We start from the raw sequence: 19,272 nt of genomic DNA on the forward strand, positions 1-19,272 counted from the left end.
AGACATACTGACTCTAGGCATGCCACTCTCAAAGCACACACCTTCCCAGTCCCTGAGTCTGCATGGCTGTAAATGCAGGAGTCTGAATTTAGCCCTAAAGCTGTACTAAAACAAGCTAACACTGATATCACCCAGAGTCTTGGACAGCAATCCCTTGAGTGGAACTGGATATGTGTAAGCCATATGTTGCAGCTTTTCTCTCTTAGCCAACAAACAGTTCTTCCAGACAGAGAAATAACATTGTCCTTTTCTTAAATGGGCGCTATAGGTCTTAGTCTTATCTCAAATATGTGACACGCCTCTTTGCATCTCTGCAATTCAAGTATTTAGTTTATATCCTTCTCCTTCCTCTCCCAACCTTTCCCAGCATTTAAGAACTGGGTAAAATAGTGGACCATGAAGAATCTCCTGGAGATGAGGAAAAGTATGAACCCTAAAGACTTAGGAAAGGGGTTTAACTTATCCAAGGAAGGAAGAACAGAAGAGGGGGGCGGGCCTATAGAAATAAGAAACAAGAGATCCAGGGCATATTGTAGAGTGGGGTGTATGTAAGTGAGGCGTGGGATTCACTATAAGTGTGTGTGTGTAGAAGGAAGGGGAGACTAGCTGTTCACCTCTCAGCTGGTTAAGAACCTCCCAGAGCTATGCAAAGAATCTCTGCCCATGTTTATGATCTCCTCTGTGCATGAACTGTGGTTTCCAAATGCATGTGACTGCCAACCTAGCCAGAGTTTGAGTAGGTGGTGGAGTTTTTATCTAATTATTTTGCACACCTCAATCATCAACTGTAGTAGAATTATCTGCTGTGTACCTCACAATACAGATACCTTAGGGTACACACATTAAAACCCCCCTGAAAACCCCATTACATCTTCTACAATTTTCAGGCAATTGAAAGCTTTGACTGGGAGATTTACAGAGATGTTGCAGTACAAGCATTTTGTATGATAACCATTTCCATAGTGAAGATTATCAAACATTAGCTTTTTTGAGTGGAATGTTGAAAACCTGAAGGACCTATCAGTCGTTAAAAATTTCATTTTTCCTGAGGAGTGGCTGTCAAGGGGTTTGCCATGAATGAGTGGTAACATTCCCTATTTGCTACTTTGCCATGACATCCTATTTATAGCTGGAAAGAAGGCGGGCTGCGGAATAGTTTTGGGAAAATCAAATAGTGTTTATCAGCCCAGGCAGAAATAATGCTGCCAATTTACATCACTACAATTTTAAAGCATTTGGTCTACATGTATCTGTAATTGGGCAGGCAGTTCTATTCAGTCCTGTGGCTGGAGAAATAAGGTCATATCTAGCACCCAAAGTATCATCACAGACCCAAACTGATTGGTTTGTATAGAACAGATTGTCTCTATAAGGTCATTACAAGCTTATAAAAAGAGAAAAGTGGCTCTAGGTAAGCAATTTTATGTTGTTCAATCTGGATTATATTTTTATATTACTTTCTAAATTTAACCATAGCAATCTATATCCAGGCCCCTTCTGCTAATAAAAATGTATAAAACCAACTCCTGTAATCCAAGTATATATCCCCATATTACATTTATTTGCATTGGTATTTTGCTAGTAATTTAGCAAAGGAACTAAGAACAGTTCTATCTTGGCTCTATCATAAAACAAATCATCCTCCTCATCATCCTAGAATTTTAAGTATTGAAGGCACCTGCTAATTTTAGGGTTGCTAACCTTGCAGGATTGTCCTGGAATCTCTAGAAATTAAAGATTAATCTTTAATCAAAGATTATGTCATGTGATGAAATCTCCAGGAATTCATCCACCCAAAGTTGGCAACCCTGCTTGCTATTTCAAATAGAGAAAAACTTTGATTCAAACACAACACCTTTTTATAAAGCACTGTTAGTTTGTATGGTTTAAACTGTATTTTTAAAGGAGAAAGATCCTATAGTTTACTTTAATCCCTCCCTTTGAATAGTTATAAGGGAAAGGTCTGTTCACCAGGGGACAGTTTAGTCTAATTAGTGTATATGGTGAGGAATATTCATGTCAAATGTAAACCTTTTGCTCCATATATTGTCATTCCTCTCCAGACAACTGCTAGGGACTGTTATGAACTCTAGAAATGGGGATCTATAATCTTAAAATATCATCAAATAAAAAACAATTGATTATATACATATTAAAATGCCTCACGTTCTCTAACATCTGCATTGGAGGAACTCAAACATTTTCCAATGGTAGGTAAGTTTTGTTATCCACATTTTAAAGATAAGGAAACTAAGGCCAAGGGAGAGTGAGCGGTTTGCCCAGGATAAAGGAAGTCAGTGACAGAAACGAGTATGAAAACCAAGAGTGAAACCCTGGCCTGACTGAAATCAATGGGATTTTTGGCACTGACATCAACAGATTCAGGATTTCATAACAAGGATCCTGATTCTCATTCTCATACTTGACTCATCAGACCACATAACATTCACTGTATGCATCTCCTGTAACGAATGGAAACCTTAACCAATAATCTCCATATTACACATAAATATTTAATTTTGTTTTATTTATCTGTTGTTGTAAGACTTGGTGATTTAAATATAATTTAAGAACTTTGACTGTATGATATTTAAAGGAAATACATTCATCTCCAAAATATGAGTTGTACATTACTGATCTGTACATATTGATCTGACCAATAGACAGGGGTGGGATTATCACAAAGATACAGCATCCTTGGTCTTTGCTTAGAGACAAGGCACAAAAGTTATAGCCTGGATTTCCTATAGATGCACAAATGGATAGCTGATACCAGGCTGATCAGACATGGCATAAGGACATTGGGTGGCGGGGTGGGTTCCTGCTGTGCATGACAAAAATGAATGTACACTCAATATCATTACATTTGTATATATGTTGCTGCACAAAACCTAATCTACCAGAATAAAGTGATTTTAAAAATAGTACAAATGAAAGCATCTGAGTATTACTTGTGTTATATGAAAAGGTAGAGAGACTGCAAACATATTTTAAATATCTACAACATGGAAACTTAAACTCCATCCCATTCAACTGATATTGTTATATGTATTTCACATACAAAGAGAGACTTTATTAATGCAGTACTTTAAATTCTCTATCTTAACGCCTACTAAATTACTAGAACCACTCCATGCAGTAAGTAGCAAGTCTGACTCAGTTTATCTTGTTAAAACCATAGCCTTGGGTGGCATAAACAACAGGAATAGATGAATATCTGACACAACAGATGTAAACTTACTAATGCCTGTCAACACTGATGTTTTGAAAATTTTTGTAGTTTAAGTGTATTTTATTGCATATGTTCATTTAATTTTAACAAATGTATTTCAGAAAGAAATTATACAAAAGCATGGTGGCCAACTTTTGACTGATGCCTAACACAAGCACACCCAAGAGCAAACTCTCATACAGCCACAGACCTGCAGCAAAGAAGTTAGCTGCTATGCTTATGGGTCCTTTGAATCATCAAGGGCCTTTAATTCCTTCAAACCAGGAATGATGGAGGCATAAATAGGCATGCCCAGGGGAGAAAAGGTCTGGAGCCAGAACATGGCTGTAATGTTAACTCTGCTTTTGCATTCTACATGTGTGCCCTTTGAGAAGCTGCTTATAATACCTTCCCGTAATTTAGCCTTAGATCTTTATTAGGGAGTCGTTTTTCCATTAATTAGAGTAGCAGCGACATCATCTCTTACAAGTTAAAGACTAAACCCAAGGTTTTTTATATGGTATGTCATGTTGTATAAACTTTTAGGCAGATATATCTATGTAAAAAAAAAGCCTTAGGGAAAAATATGTTAAATATTTCATAAGCATTCAACTTGCAACCTCAGATGTTGTATGATGAAAATCGTCCATTAGGATAAACTGCCTCCAAGGGAAGAGATATTCATATTTTATTACAGTATACCATTCTTATTCTAGTACTATCCATCAGGAGGCACTGTATCCTAGTGGGGATAAGACAACTGAATCATAACATATTAGTCTAGAATGTCAAAAGGTGAGGTGTGGTATACAACTAAAATGGTGATCATGATCTGAAGGTAGGATTACTCTCCAACCTGTCATGTTTCTTCTACACTTGAAAGACATTGTTCTTCTCAGGTATCTTTGAACTACATTTTCTTTTTTTTAAAGTAAAAGTTAGTCTTAAATGTCTGGGGGATGATATGCTAGCACCCCATCAGACAGTCCTTTCTGGTTCTAATACATTTATCAAACGCCAGGATATCCAATCAATACTGTGGATCACATTTGTCTCAATGTACAGAACATGAAATCAAGCTATTCATTGTATGAAACAGTAAAGAACTAATTTTAAAACTAGCGTAATAACATTAAAAAGGTACAAATAAGTACGCAAATAAAAATAAAAACCTATAAGTAATATATATAAAATCAGATGTATTCTCCTACTGTGCACTAGAACACCTGCTCATTTCTACCATGAACACTAATGTGGCCAACTGATCAACGTAGAAATCTCTCACTATAAATGTTAGATCATAATCGAATATGTGCTGGTAGAAGACACACGTACATCTCTCAGAAGAGGAAATATTCTGTCTGAAGTGCTCTACAGGGCCTGTGAGAAAAAAGCCATCATGTGTTTCATTCCACACCTCAGAACTCCATTGGATCTTTACAAAGGAGGGTCCTACTGAGGATTATGCTGTATGTAATTTTATTGCAGCTGTTAGACTTTTCAAGCCATTAGAGTTATTGTTATTTCAGAGAGGGACATTTCCACCCCCATATAATTTTAGGTACATATTTGTGATGGTCCTCAGTGTCTCTACATTTAAATTATTAGCATACAGTTTCAGAACATAGTCCTATTAGCATTTTTAGGTATAAGATGAATTGATATCATTAACTGGGCCACTGAAAGGGGACGATACGATTACAGTTACAATAAATAGCATCTTGCTCTTAATATAAACCTTCATTTAAGCAACCCAAGAACATATTAAGCATACTTACTTGGAACCGGTAAAAGGTGCCATCATCCTTTAGTGTTAGAACATGGTCTGAGATTGGAAAGAAATAGCCATGGGCTGCCATTAATGTCCCCAAATGTAGAGCTTCCACTGTTGGGGTGTAGGGAAAGAAAAGAACATTTTTAAAAAATTAACCTTTTCTGTATTTACAGCAAGGGACCCTTATGTGACATTTCTTCCTGTCTCCTGTGAGTAAACACCCAGCTCTTTTACTATTTAATATAGAGACGGTACCAAAATTATTCCTCTTCCTAAGGAGTTGATTTGTATCTCTCCCATTCAACAGCTTTTCCTCTGCATTCCCACTACCTTCATTACTGACTCACTCCATCCATTTCTCACTGAGAATTACTGCCTTTGTGTTGTCTAACCCTTCCCTTTAGAACAGGTCTAGAAGATGACATGGTGTTAAAACAGCATGGGCTGGTACACCTTAGCGCGCCTCCCAGCTGTGATAAGAGATTTCCCTACAGTCCTCAGTATAGACAATGTATTGAATGAAGAATGGCTTAAATTTATCTTAGCATACAAAACCACAGCCAATAAATATATATGCTAAGTGAAGGAGTACTTCTGGCACCTTAGAGACTCACACATTTATTAGAGCATAACCTTTCGTGGGCTACAGCCCACTTCATCGGATGCATAGAATGAAACATATAGTAAGAAGATATATATATACATACAGAGAAGGTGGAAGTTGCCATACAAACTGTAAGAGGCTAATTAATTAAGATGAGCTATTATCAGCGGGAGAAAAAAACTTTTGTAGTGATAATCAAGATGGCCCATTTAGACAGTTGACAAGAAGGTGTGAGGATACTTAACATGGGAAAATAGATTCAATATGCGTAATGACCCAGCCACTCCCAGTCTCTATTCAAACCCTTAATGGTATCTAATTTGTATATTAATTCAAGCTCAGCACTTTCTCATTCAAGTCTGTTTTTGAAGCTTTTCTGTTGCGGAATTGCCACCCTTAAGTCTTTTAGTGAGTGGCCAGAGAGGTTGAAGTTTTTGAATGTTATGATTCCTGATGTCAGATTTGTGTCCATTTATTCTTTTGCGTAGAGACTGTCCAGTTTGGCCAATGTACATGGCAGAGGGGCATTGTTGGCACATGATGGCATATATCGCATTGGTAGATGTGCAGGTGAACAAGGCTCTGATGGCGTGGCTAATGTGATTAGGTCCTATGATGGTGTCACTTGAATAAATATGTGGACAGAGTTGGCATCGGGCTTTGTTGCAAGGATAGGTTCTGGGTTAGTGTTTTTGTTGTGTGATGTGTGGTTGCTGGAGAGTATTTGCTTAAGGTTGGGGGGCTGTCTGTAAATGAGGGCTGGTCTGACTCCCAAGATCTGTGAGAGTGAGGGATCATTTTTCAGGATAGGTTGTAGATCTTTGATGATGCGCTGGAGAGGTTTTAGTTGGGGGCTGAAGGTGACAGCTAGTGACATTCTGTTATTTTCTTTGATGGGCCAGTCCTGTAGTAGGTGACTTCTGGGTCACCTACTACATATGCTAAGTATTACACATATTCTTATATTTACATTGTACCATTGTTCAGTATTAGGTCCCAGGATATTGGCTACACACTTTGCAATTATTACAATTCTCCTGTCAGGACAGCAGAGCCATACTATAACAAGAGTGGGATTGTAATAGTTACACCTTGTACTTCCTATGGTAGTTGAGATCCTTGGCCCACAAGGTTAAGCTATTTCTCCACCAGTCCCTCCATATAACTTTACAAGCCAAACCAGGCTCTGGAATATTTATATACCCATGAAATAGACACATAACAATTTCTGCCATTTGGAATTTTGACAATACTCTATCAAGGATGGACCAATGGCATGCATAATTTCACTCTGAAAAATCGGTTACAGTTTTATGTGCAACACAATGTTCAAACTGGTAAATGCCTATAGTTTTGCTTTCTTTATGTTCATGTCATACTTTAAAAAGAGGTGACTCTATTGTTGCAAATTCCTAATACTTAATTACTAGGTTGAAATCCCATTCCTCAGTTTTTCAGGATGGATCTATATTGTATAGCCTCTCTAAACCCTGGACGTAGAAGTTTAGCACAGAAACACCAGCGAGACTTTGTGGCATTGGAGGAGATTACAGTCACGACATCAACATGGGAAAAATATCTATTCGATTTGTTGTCTCCTGTCCTTGCTACAAAAGTTTAAGGATGGGTTAATATTGTGTTCTTTTACACTTTCTTATGTTAGTCTTGGCTATAAGAATGAAACAGTTCTGTTAGCTCACCCATATTTCATGAGCAATATGTGCAAACTCTCTTTTCACCTTTCCGCTCACTTTAACACTTTCATCATGAGTATTTTAAATTTTTCAAGAGGATGAGTGGGAATTTGTAGCTGTCCTGAATCCACCCACCCCCAGAACCCCCTCTTGGGTTCAGGGACAGGCAACTTCCCCACTTAACCCACCTAACCACAACCCCAATTCTGTCTCTGCTTCATGACAAACACCTCTTGCTCCCGTAATCTTCTGCAAATTAGTCCCAGTCCTGCTGGCATAGCAACTGACATCCTGGAACAGACAAATGATTGATGTAGCCCAGCATGATGTCTCTGACAGTCCACAGTACCAGATGCTTCAGAGTAAAGAACCAAACCCTCATAACAGACATTCTTGGAACAACATGACCAGAAGGAAAGTTTCTTGACCCCAGGCTTTTAGTAGTTCTGCCCTGAAACATGATAGGATAATCTTCATATGGGTACAAACTATCTAATGTAACCACAGCTATTCTTGTTATTCATATGTATTTATAAGCCATTAAATTCTATATCTTGTGCCAATGAATGCCAGGTTATTTTAAAAATAAATAAATAAACACCCCACCCCCTCTAATTATTTTAAAATCAAATGCCTTTTTATTTTAATATCCTCATTCTTTCACTGTGCAAGTGAGTAAATACCAGAAGACTCTCTTATCTAGCAGCTATTTAAATTATATCTCTACTTGTGTGGGGAAAAGGGGAGAAGAGAGAGTGACAGACAGATACAAATTGATTGAAAGAAGAAATCCACCAGTCTCCTTTTTTAAAGTAAGTTTGATTATGGAGGGCTGGGTTCACAAGGGGAAGGACAGAAAGGGTGGCTCAAATAGGAATAAATAGTTTTAAAAACTTTTAATAGGTTTATTTACAGCGATACAGTACAATAAAACAACTCAATGCCTTTTCTCACATCCATATCTCCTCAGTTTCTCTCCTCAGAGAGAGAAGGATCTGACTGGTCTCCAAAGGCATGATCCTGCTCTCATCGAAGTCCAAAGTAGAATTCCCATTGACTTCAGTGGTGCAGGGTCAAGCCCCTGGAGGGAAAGGAGAGCATTGAATGATGATATCATAATGTTGATGCATGTCAATAAGAAGCACCAGAAAGTTTCAAATCTTCTAAGTCTGAACATAAATTTACTCTTCTATACAAGATGTATGACTGTAAGGATTGCACATTTATATGGTTGGCAACAGTATACAGAATTACAATAGCAAGGATGAAAAAAGAAAATATGAGGTTTGGAATAAATATAAACCCTCAGGGCATAAGCTAAACTAATGAAGGTTAGAAGGAAACAATCTGTAGGGTTCTTGTACCTTTCTCTACAGTAGCTTGTGGTGGCCACTTTGGGAGACAAGATACTTCATGAACTAGGTGGTTTGATCCAGTAGAGCAATTCCTATGTAACTGAAGAAACGTAAATCCCATAGGAAAGCAAATTTATCTTTGAGATTTCTAAAGTGTTATTAGCAACATAACCAAGCAAAATTACCTTTAAATTTAAGTTTAACTTGGCAGTGTCCCTTTAAATATTTCTAATAATGCATACAATTGTTTATACAAAGTAACTTCATCAAAAGGACCTAAGTAGCTTAGGATCCCAATCTCATTGACTTTCAAAGTCACTTAGGCACTTTTGAAAATTTTACACACTCTCAAACACACCTTAGCTATGTCTGCAAAACAATTCAAAAGTTATTACTCTCCTCGTGCGCTATGATTTCTGAATACACCAGTTAGCCCTTGAAGTTGGAGGTACTGAAAGGGCATATCTGAGATTCCGGCAGTGACTTCAATGAGGTTCTGCATGCAAAAAGTATTCAGGATAGGACTTGAAATGTGCCTTTACTCTGTGGTTTGTGAATGGGAGAGATATGGGAATAAGAACTCCAATCAAGACTATTAAATCATCAAGTCTATTGATTTAATATTGGTCATAAGGGACCCTCTAATCTTACGGAACAGCATGGTGACACCAAAGTAATATGCTTTTCCCTTTCCCCCTTATCTTTCTTTCCGGGACTGCAGTAAGAAAACCCACAACCCATAAAATATTAACGGGTCTCACAGAGATTAGGCTGAAAATGTCTTTACCACACTGTTCGCTTAACTATTGCTAAGTCTCTCAACGCTGGCTGATTTGACATATTATATACTGCATTGCCATCCATAAACATACGAGAGTGGGCTAGAAGCAGAGTTTCAGCCTCCTACACTGAGTTCTATTACTATAATACTTTGTTGTGAGAGTTGTCAGGTCATTTGTTTGGACACACTGTACATTTTCGGTTTTGAAAAAGATATTTGGGATAGGCCGGAATTAGCTACTGGTACGTGTGACATTCTAGTGCCAAATATAATATGGATGTAGCCCCAGATACTCAGAACTGTTATGCTTGTGTGCTATGATTTTTGAATGCATCAGTTAGCTCCAGAAATCAGAAGTACTGAGAGGGCATATCTGAGATTCCATGTGGGTCCTGGAAAGGAGACTGTGACTGTAAGGAGTTTGTGTAGGGATAGAGCAGGGAGTGGGGGGAACAGCAATAGCCAGGAGATGGAAACATCTGAAAAAGGAGGCAGTTAGCGGGGCCTGCCAGGTCAGTCTAGATCAGGGGTGGGCAAGCTTTTTGGCCCGAGGGTCACACTCTAGATCAGGGGTGGGGAAATTGTATGCAGGGCCGGGGCAGGGAGTTGAGATGCAGGAGGTAGTGTGTAGTGTGGGAGGGGGTGCGGTGTGCAGGAACGGGCTCAAGGCAAGGGATTGGGGCAGAGGAGGTGTGCGGAGTGTATGAAGGAGCTCAGGGCAGGGGATTGGGGTGCAAGAGGGTGTAGGGTGCAGCAGAGGGCTCTGGGGAGAGAGTTGGGGTGCAGGAGGGGTTCAGACTCTGGCCCGGTGCCGCTTACCTAAAGCAGCTCCGGGGTGGCAGCGGCATGCACCGGGGCCAGGGCAGGCTCTCTGCCTGCCTGCACTGGCCCCAAGCCACGCCGCTCTGGGAAGCAGCAGGAACCATGCCCCTGCGCGGCCCCTGGGGGAGGGGGAAGCACAGGGCTCCGCGCGCTGCCCTTGCCACGCATCCAGGTACCTCCCCCAAAGCTCCCATTGGCTGCGGTTCCCTGTTCCCAGCCAATGGGAGCTGGGAAGGCAGTGCCCGGAGGCAAGGGCAACCCGCAGAGCCCTCTGCCCCTCATTGGGCGGCAGAAACGTGGTGCCAGCTGCTTGTAAGAGCAGCGCGAGGCCTGCGGCACCACGGGGGATGATCCCGCAGGCCTGATCCAAAGCTCCGAGGGGCCAGATCTGGCCTGTGGGCCGTAGTTTGCCCACCCCTGCTCTCAAGATAGAGGAAGGTTGAGTATAGTGGGGGCAGGAGGAAAGAAGTTTAACGCAGCAGTCAAGAGTAAGGGACCCTGTCATCCCTAAACACAGTCCTTCCAAGTGAGCCTTGGGGTGCTTTGGCAGGACACAGATCCCACCTCTTCTTCAGCTAGAGAGAGGACTTCCAATCCTAGAGTTGTCAATCCAACATCTTTTCAAAGCCCTGCTGCAGTGCCACAAAAATATATAGAAACACGAAGAGTCTTAGCTACATAGCAGATCAGAACTTTTCTAACCTGGGGAATCTGAGGAAGACATGTTACCAACTTTATAAAAAGCACATGTTTTTGTCTACGAATACTGATGCCAGAGGCATTTCATGTTCCAAGAATGCCTCAAACCACTCCCCACCAATGAAAGGCTAATACATGGGGCAATTATGTAATCTAGGCTTCTTCACGATACTTATTATTTCAGGAAGAGAAGGCAAATAAACTATCAATCAAATTCTTTTCAAGCAGGTGAACAACTGGCACAAAGATCTCTTACTGTCTAATATCAAATTAAGAAGAGACAAATGCTATTAAGCTTGGCAAATCAGCAGTAGAGTTTCTGCACAGAAAAAAAGCTTGAGAAGGAAAATTGAGCCAGTAACATAATTGCCCTATGTGCCTAAATAAAGGAATTCAATCCAGATTCTGCATTTTTAGACATCACTGCAAGGGGAGGCAGGAGGTTTAGATTTGAAAAAGCTCCTCTCATGTCCAAGAATGACAGAGGAAGAGGGGATCACCACAGACTGCTGTGAAGTACACGAGAAGAGAAAGTTCAGTTGAAGAACTCGTCTCTGAAAGAGACCTTGACAAATACTTTAAAACATACTACTTTGCAAATTCTTCTTGGGTAAAAAGAAAAAAAAAAGTTTGTATCAGACACTGAATATATATTCCGAAATCCTGGCGCATACAGCGAACAATGAGAAGATTCGGCATTACCTTATTGAATAAGTGCATACAGATATAGACATGGATGTCAAGTGTGATACGCACACAGTTGCATGACTTCCAGTTCATCAGCCACTTCACCTAAGAATATCTGAACCAAATGATGCTCTCAGTTACACTCGACTAAGTTCACTGACGAGTTACCATTTAGGGCATTGTCACAAATCTGTCCATGGTAGAGTGCCACCTTTAGGAGCTATGTGGGGAGCACATGTTTCAGAGTCCATTTACCCCCTGCACCTCAGCGAGTGCTGCAGAGTGTGTCTTTCTCGCGGGTTGGCACTCAACCCCCCGGTCAAGACCTCTTGGCTGTTTTCTCCCCTCCTGGTGTCTCGGTGAAACAACAAACCAGCCCACAGACAGCAAAAAAGGTAAAGCAAAAGAAAGGAAAAGAAAAATCTGTAGGCCACTCCATCCGGGATATGGGCCTTTCTTACCTCAGAGGGGCCTGGAAGTATCACTGTGCACTTCAGAATTCACAGGGCTTCAGTGCAAATCTCAGTCTTTCCCCCCTTTTAGCTCAGGTGATCCACACCCTCCTTTCTACAAGAGTAGGGGCTCTGCAGACTGTCAGTTCTCTCTACGGGGCTGGAGAAGCTCAATAGTTTTTTCCTTTCTCGGGTTGCCCCAATCTTGTCCTTTCCCCCCTGCTTTGCCCTCCCCCCCACTTTTTTTTTAAATAGTGAAGCAGATTTGACTGGATAGTCTATAGCAACCACCAACTATCACTCCTAAATACCTAAAAAGAAAAGGAGGACTTGTGGCACCTTAGAGACTAACAAATTTATTTAAGCATAAGCTTTCGTGAGCTACAGCTCACTTCATCGGATGCATATGCTCAAATAAATTTGTTAGTCTCTAAGGTGCCACAAGCATTCCTTTTCTTTTTGCGAATACAGACTAACACGGCTGCTACTCTGAATCCTAAATACCTAGCGGGTTATATTCTCTCACTATGCCCTGTGTCTTTTAGATAATGTAAAAACGCCCTTCTAAAATTACCTCATATTCCTGATACTTTGCTAAAGAACAATGAAACTTTTGTTACCTTAAGTCATTTAAATTTCTCAAAGAGCTTTTCCCCTTTCACTATAAAGATCTTACATACCCCAAGAAGGTGATCAATTGTTTCTTCTATCTTACAGCCTACAAACAGCCTATCTTTGTGTTTGTTTATTTAAAAAATATTTGTTTAATCCACAATGGCCAGTTAGTGATCTAAACAAAATCACTTCATTTTTCCTACCCAGCCCTGAAGTACATCATTATCCTCAACTCTGAGGCACAATTCAAAAAATATTCTTCACCTTTTTTAATTGATCCAATTTGTTGCCATTCCTCTTTTAAATTTTTCTGTAGTAGGCTTCTTGAGTTCCTTTTTACCCAAGGCATTTCAATGTGAATCCTTCCATTTCTTACAGCCCTTTTAGCTGCTTTGTCAACCATTTCTTTCCCTGTTATCCCAAGATGTGCTGGGATCTGAGCAAATGTTACATGTATCCCCATCTGTACTAACTCTGTTATTAGAAATATAATTTCACTGATTAAATCACTTGTACATATGGAGACACCGTTTTTTCTTGCCATAAGGCCTGATATTGAATCGGAAAAAATTACCACCACTGCTGGGCATACATCCCAAATCCAGTTTAATGCTAGCATTATTGCTACTAGTTTGGCAATATCAGATATTCTTTTAGATGTTCTAATTCTCAATTTTGGTATACAATAAACTGCCCCTATTCTTCCTCTTTTTTTTTTTTGCATCCATCTTTATATAACTAACAAAAAGCTATTCCACTTTTCATCTGCATGCTGGTACACTTCATTTTTTATACCTATAGCCTCCTTTTTACTCTTAGACTTATAAAATAGATCTAAATCCACTTTGGACATCCATCCACAACTAATTTTTAATGATAAAAAGTTTTGACTGTCAATTTAACTTTTCCTGGTCTATCAACTCCTGCATCCACGTTTTAACTGGAATGGCATGCGGAGTTCTAACATTGTGTGCAATAGGTTGCCTTCTGAATTCCCCAAAATACTCATATTTTCTTGGTACTTTCATCATTGCTATTCCCATTAACTTTAGCCCAGAAATTTAGGTCCAGTAGTTTCATTTATAGTGCAACTGGCATTTCACTAGCAGCTATCTGCAGGGCGTATAAGGGCATGGTAATAAATGCACTGTACATAACCTGTACTAGTATTAAATCCAATTTTTTAAATTCTGATTTTGATGCTGATCCAAAAGCTGGGCAGCAATAGTTGATAAGAGGTCTGGATTAAAGCTCTGGAGACCATCAGCAGTGTTTTTTTACTCACCCCCCAGTTAGCGTCAGCAATACTTTTAAGGAGGTTGACCCTTCCTTTGCGTTTATTTTTAACATAATCTGTCTGATCTTTCCAAAGTAATTTAGTATGAAATACTTCCACTAGACATCTAAACCTTTTAACTATATCTATTTCTTGTCCACACTGTTACAGATTCCTTTGTAGCTTTCTTTTTTGCAAATATCTATTCTTTGGTTAAAGCAATGGAAAATTTTAAATCCCATGCATTTCCCCAATCTGAGGTCTCTCATCACACTTTGTTGAGTCTCTTTTCTGCCACCTCAATATTCCTGTTACTAACCCATAGAACATGACCATCTGCAAACAGAGTGACACGCACTCTGGCACTTACTCATTTTGGAAGATCATTTATCATAAGATAGGGGGGAGCGATAGATGTGGTGTATCTTGACTTTAGTAAGGCTTTTGATACTGTCTCTCATGACCTTCTCATAAACAAACTAGGAAAATGCAACCTCAGTGGAGCTACTATATGGTGGGTGCAAAACTGGTTAGAAAACCATTCCCAGAGAGTAGTTATCAGTGGTTCACAGTCATGCTGGAAGGGCATAACGAGTGGGGTCCAGCATGGATCAGTTCTGGGCCCAGTTCTGTTCAATATCTTCATCAATAATTTAGATAATGGCATACAGAGTACACTTATAAAGTTTGTGGATGATGCCACGCTGGGAAGGGTTGTGAGTGTTTGGAGGATAGGATTAAAATTCAAAATGATCTGGACAAACTGGAGAAATGGTCTGAAGTAAATAGGATGAAATTCAATAAGGACAAATGCAAAGTACTCCACTTAGGAAGGAACAATCAGTTGCACACATACAAAATAGGAAATGACTACCTAGAAAGGGATTTGGGGGTCATAACGGACCACAAGCTAAATATGAGTCAATGGTGTAACGCTATTGCAAAAAAAGCGAACATCCTTCTGGGATGTATTAGCAGGAGTGTTGTAAGCAAGACACGAGAAGTAATTCTTTTGCTCTATTCCATGCTGATTAGGCCTCAACTGGAGTATTGTGTCCAGCTCTGGGCACCACATTTAATGAAGGATGTGGACAAACTGGAGAGAGTCCAGAGAAGAGTGACAAAACTATTAAAGATCTAGAAAACATGACCTATTAGGGAAGATTGAAAAAATTGGGTTTGTTTAGTCTGGAAAAGAGAAGACGGAAAGGGGACGTAACAGTTTTCAATTATGTAAAACAGTGTTACAAGGAGGAGGAAGAAAAATTCTTTTTCTTAACCTCTGAGGATAGGACAAGAAGAAATGGGCTTAAATTGCAGCAAAGGAGGTTTAAGTTGGACATTAGGAAAAACTTCCTAACTTTCAGGGTGGTTAAGCACTGGAATAAATTGCCTAGGGAGGTTGTAGAATCTCCATCATTGGGAGACTTTTAAGAGCAGGTTAGACAAACACCTGTCAGAAATGGTCTAGATAATATTTAATTCTGCCACAAGTGCAGGGGACTGGACTAGATGACCTCTCGAGGTCCCTTCCAGTTCTATGATTCTCAGATTTCTATGAATGTTAAATAAGGTAAGGCAGATAACACTTCCCTGCGGTATAGCATATATATATATAATAACAACATTCAACAAACATTTCCCAACTCTGACCTGCATAATCTTTGACTCCAAAATACTCAAATCCATGAGACATTCTTCCCCTTATCCCTATTGTACCTATTTTGTACAATAAGCCTTTTCTCCATAGCATGTCATATTATTTTTCAATATCTAGAAATACAACTATCATGAAACCTCTGTTTCGCATACTTTTTTGTATTTCAGTTTCCATGTTAGCAGTATTGTTCATGGTTCATTTCCCTCTCCTAAGACCACCCTGCACTTTATCTATAATACCATTGTTTTTGAAATAGAAAACCAATCTTTCATTCACCATTCTCTCCATAGTTTTACCCAGACAGGCTATAAGGGTAATTATCCACAAAAGTGGATCAGTTTGCCAGGTTTTCTTATTGGAATTACTACTACATATTTCCACCCTAGCATTTTTCCTATGAAGTATTATATACTTGCAAATTGCTTTCAGGAAGATATCTAAACATCATATTGAATATACTATCATTAACTGGGGATGTAATTTTGCTTATATCAATAACTTTCTCAAGTTCCCGCATATAAAACCTTTAATTTATTATAGTATCTTCCTGTTTTCCCCAACTACATAATAGTTTATGCCTCTCTTCAATTAATTGTCTTTTAATCTAACAGAAAACTGCACTTTAATTTTCATCATTACTCACGCCTTGAAAAGTTTCTGCTAAAACTACTGCTCTCTCATTTCCTAGATTCTAAGTATTTTGTCATTCCCAAAAGATTTGGGATGTAACTACTCTTATTCTGAATTCCAGTCATTCTTCCAATTTGCCTGTATATCTCTCAAGTTTTAATATCTTTATTTAACCTCCCACAATACTACTTCCACTCTCTGATGTTTTTTATAATTTTTTGTGTTATTGCCTTATTTCTTTTATACTTCATTAGATCTTCACTATTCACTGTATTTTTCACTTTCTTATAGGTTTTGTTCCTTTCTTTAATGGCCACTCCTCATTTAACCCCAGAAGTGAATTGCTAGTTTTGAGGTAACTTCAATATCTTAGGTACAGCTACAGTAGCTGCTGCTATTATTCCCTTTATTACATTGTTGTTGAAATTCTCTCTGTCTTCACTCACACAGTTATCTTTCACAAATTTAGTACATTTACTTGTAAATAGCTCCCAGTTAGCTTGCTGAAAATTCCAGGTGGGCATTTCTCCATTACCTCAACCTTAACTTGTCCTTGAAAAGTACTAAGTATAGGGAAATGGTCATTTCCCATTCCTTCTTCCTGCTCATTGGGGATAATTTAATTAGGTCATATATTGAAGACTCCCTTCTTCATTTCCTACTTCTATGTAGTTTATTCTTTCCCTTTTGAAAGTACAAACACCTTCCCCGCTATCTAGTTTTCAGTCTTGCTTAAAGGCAATATATACGCTGGAATTTTAAAAGCAAGCTTTTCAACCAACCATTCTTTCCTAGATACATATGATATCTGGTTTAGTTCTGATTTCCAGTATATTTTCTTTTAGTACTTGGCCATTGCACCCATGTGAGCGTAGTTCCCATTTTTTACCTCCTCCTGAAGTCCAGACATGATTTGCAGGTGCAGTCAGGTGGGGATACTCCAGCACAAGGCAGCTCCATAACCCCTTCCAGGTCAGTGTGGATTTATATACCTTGTCATGGGCATATTCAGTACTATCTTCAATTGTTGTACAATGATTAGATATGACAACTAGAAGTACCTTGCGAAAACCTGAGAGATAGAGTGTAATGGGGTTTAAGAGGTGTAACAGAGTAGAATTTGACTTCCTCTGTGGATGAATGATTTGCCTTTGAAAAGGGTCACTTGTCTGTCATAGATATAAGCCCTCTTCACTTTACTATGGTGTAAATTTTTGTGATTGAATATGACAATACTCCATATTTCCAACATGTGTATCATTGATTCCAGAGTAGACAGCCATCCATAGCTAAAGCAGAATTGATAACATATGTGCAGCTCTGTTGGAAATGGTACATATTAGCAGTGTATATACACATTCATATTTTAGTGAATTAAGCATTTGTTTTTTAAGCTTTATGGGTACTTTCGCCTTTGATTCTGAACTACATTCCAATTACTATACTTATGATGATGACTATCTCTCTGCTTCTGCTGATGTCACCAGCTGCCATTGTCTCTGTGTTATGCATTTAGAAAAATCCATTACATCTGAGCAGGCTGCTATGTTGGTAATGTTCTTCGTGATGGGTGTCCAGGAGTCAGAGATGACTGTTTTTAAACAACATTTGGGTGCCTCTTCCTTCTATGGAACCTCTGTCCTCACTGAAACCACACTCACTGGGCGCTGCTCCCATTACAAATTCTGTAGACTAGGTGGGATGAAAGGAAACAGTTTACAGTGTCTTTGATTTGAAGAAGTGTTTAAAGAATTTCTCTTCCTCTGTGTGCTTTTCCTCCTATAATGGGAGAAAGCAAGTCCACAGAGATAATGTGAATTCTCTCCTGGTCCCAGTGTGAGGGTGGAAAGTAGGTTGTATTTTAGTACTTTAAACTACAATTGATCATTTTGCTTTTGCCTCTCCTGTTCAGTCCGGCTGTGAAATGACAGCAGACATAGAAGATAGCTGAGAATAAAGGCAGGTCTAAACTACAGCCTAAGTCGATATAACTTACGTCACTCGGGGTGTGAAAAAGCCCGCTCCTGCCCCCATGAGTGACACATGTTTCACGCTGTCCACACCGGCTGTATGTCGGTGGGAGACGCTCTCCAGCCAGCATAGCTTCCACTTCTCACTGAGCTGGAGTAATTATGCTGATGGGAGAGTGCTCTCCCATTAGCACAGCATGTCTTCACCAGACATGCTACAGCAATGCAGCTGCACTGGGGCCAATGTAGCACTGTAGTATAGACTTGCCCTAAGTGATAATGACTTGGCATTCAGCACTTACAATACTTCTGAAGTTCTAAGTCAATGATCCCTTTTCCAGGCATCAGCTCAGCACAGGAATGGATTTTATTACTGCGATTTATTCCAGATTCCAGAGTCAAACAAACAGGCTACAGGCTGGAACACCATTTGCTGAGGATGCAGGTCAGCTTCCAATTACATTTTGAGCGAAACCATCAAGATTAGGTATGTAGTTTTTATTTTCATCCCATATAAAAACTTTATTATAGAAGAGTTAAGGTTGAAAGCATGTTTTAGTAGAAGCCTGCTAGCATCCAAAAGCAATATCACTTTCTTTAGGGCTTGTCTACTCAGAACACCCAAAAAGTTAATCCAAATGAACTGAAAGTGTGAATTTGAAGTGGATTAGTTAAATCACATTAAATCCCTGTTTGGATGCTGTTATTTAGAACTAAAGTGGCCCTAATTTGTTTAGTTCAATTGACTTTGAAGGAGGGAGGGCGCGCGGAGAAGACCGGTGTTTAATGAGTGTGTCATCAAGATCACTCTCCCAGTAATGGTGCAGCAGATGGCCGGGCAATCGTACACTTCTCAGCAAAATAATTGCTAATTAATCTGCTTGTACCTGCGTTGTTTTCTTCACCCACACAGCTAAATAAATTTCAGCAGCAGAATGAACCACACAATTTTAAACTTTTCTATTGTTTTTGGCACACAGACAATAAACAAATTAAGAACCATAACTGACACTATCAATTACATTTTGAAATAATTCATATC

General features: G+C 39.3%; 1 protein-coding gene across 6 annotated transcripts in view; it reads right to left on the reverse strand.

The window, feature by feature from the left end:
* The window catches only part of RGS7 (regulator of G protein signaling 7), a 420,392-nt gene that overhangs the window by 75,626 nt on the left and 325,494 nt on the right, over nucleotides 1–19,272 (reverse strand). For 4 of the 6 annotated variants that reach the window (XM_077811866.1, XM_077811868.1, XM_077811865.1 and 1 more), the window contains one exon: nucleotides 4,990–5,096. The exons of the other annotated variants lie outside the window; for them this stretch is intronic. In XM_077811866.1, coding sequence (XP_077667992.1) covers nucleotides 4,990–5,096 — 107 coding nt within the window. The remainder of the gene's footprint in view (nucleotides 1–4,989; nucleotides 5,097–19,272) is intronic. 6 annotated transcript variants of the gene reach the window in all.

The sequence above is a fragment of the Eretmochelys imbricata genome, chromosome 3 (genome assembly GCF_965152235.1).
Source record: "Eretmochelys imbricata isolate rEreImb1 chromosome 3, rEreImb1.hap1, whole genome shotgun sequence".
NCBI lineage: Eukaryota > Metazoa > Chordata > Testudines > Cheloniidae > Eretmochelys > Eretmochelys imbricata.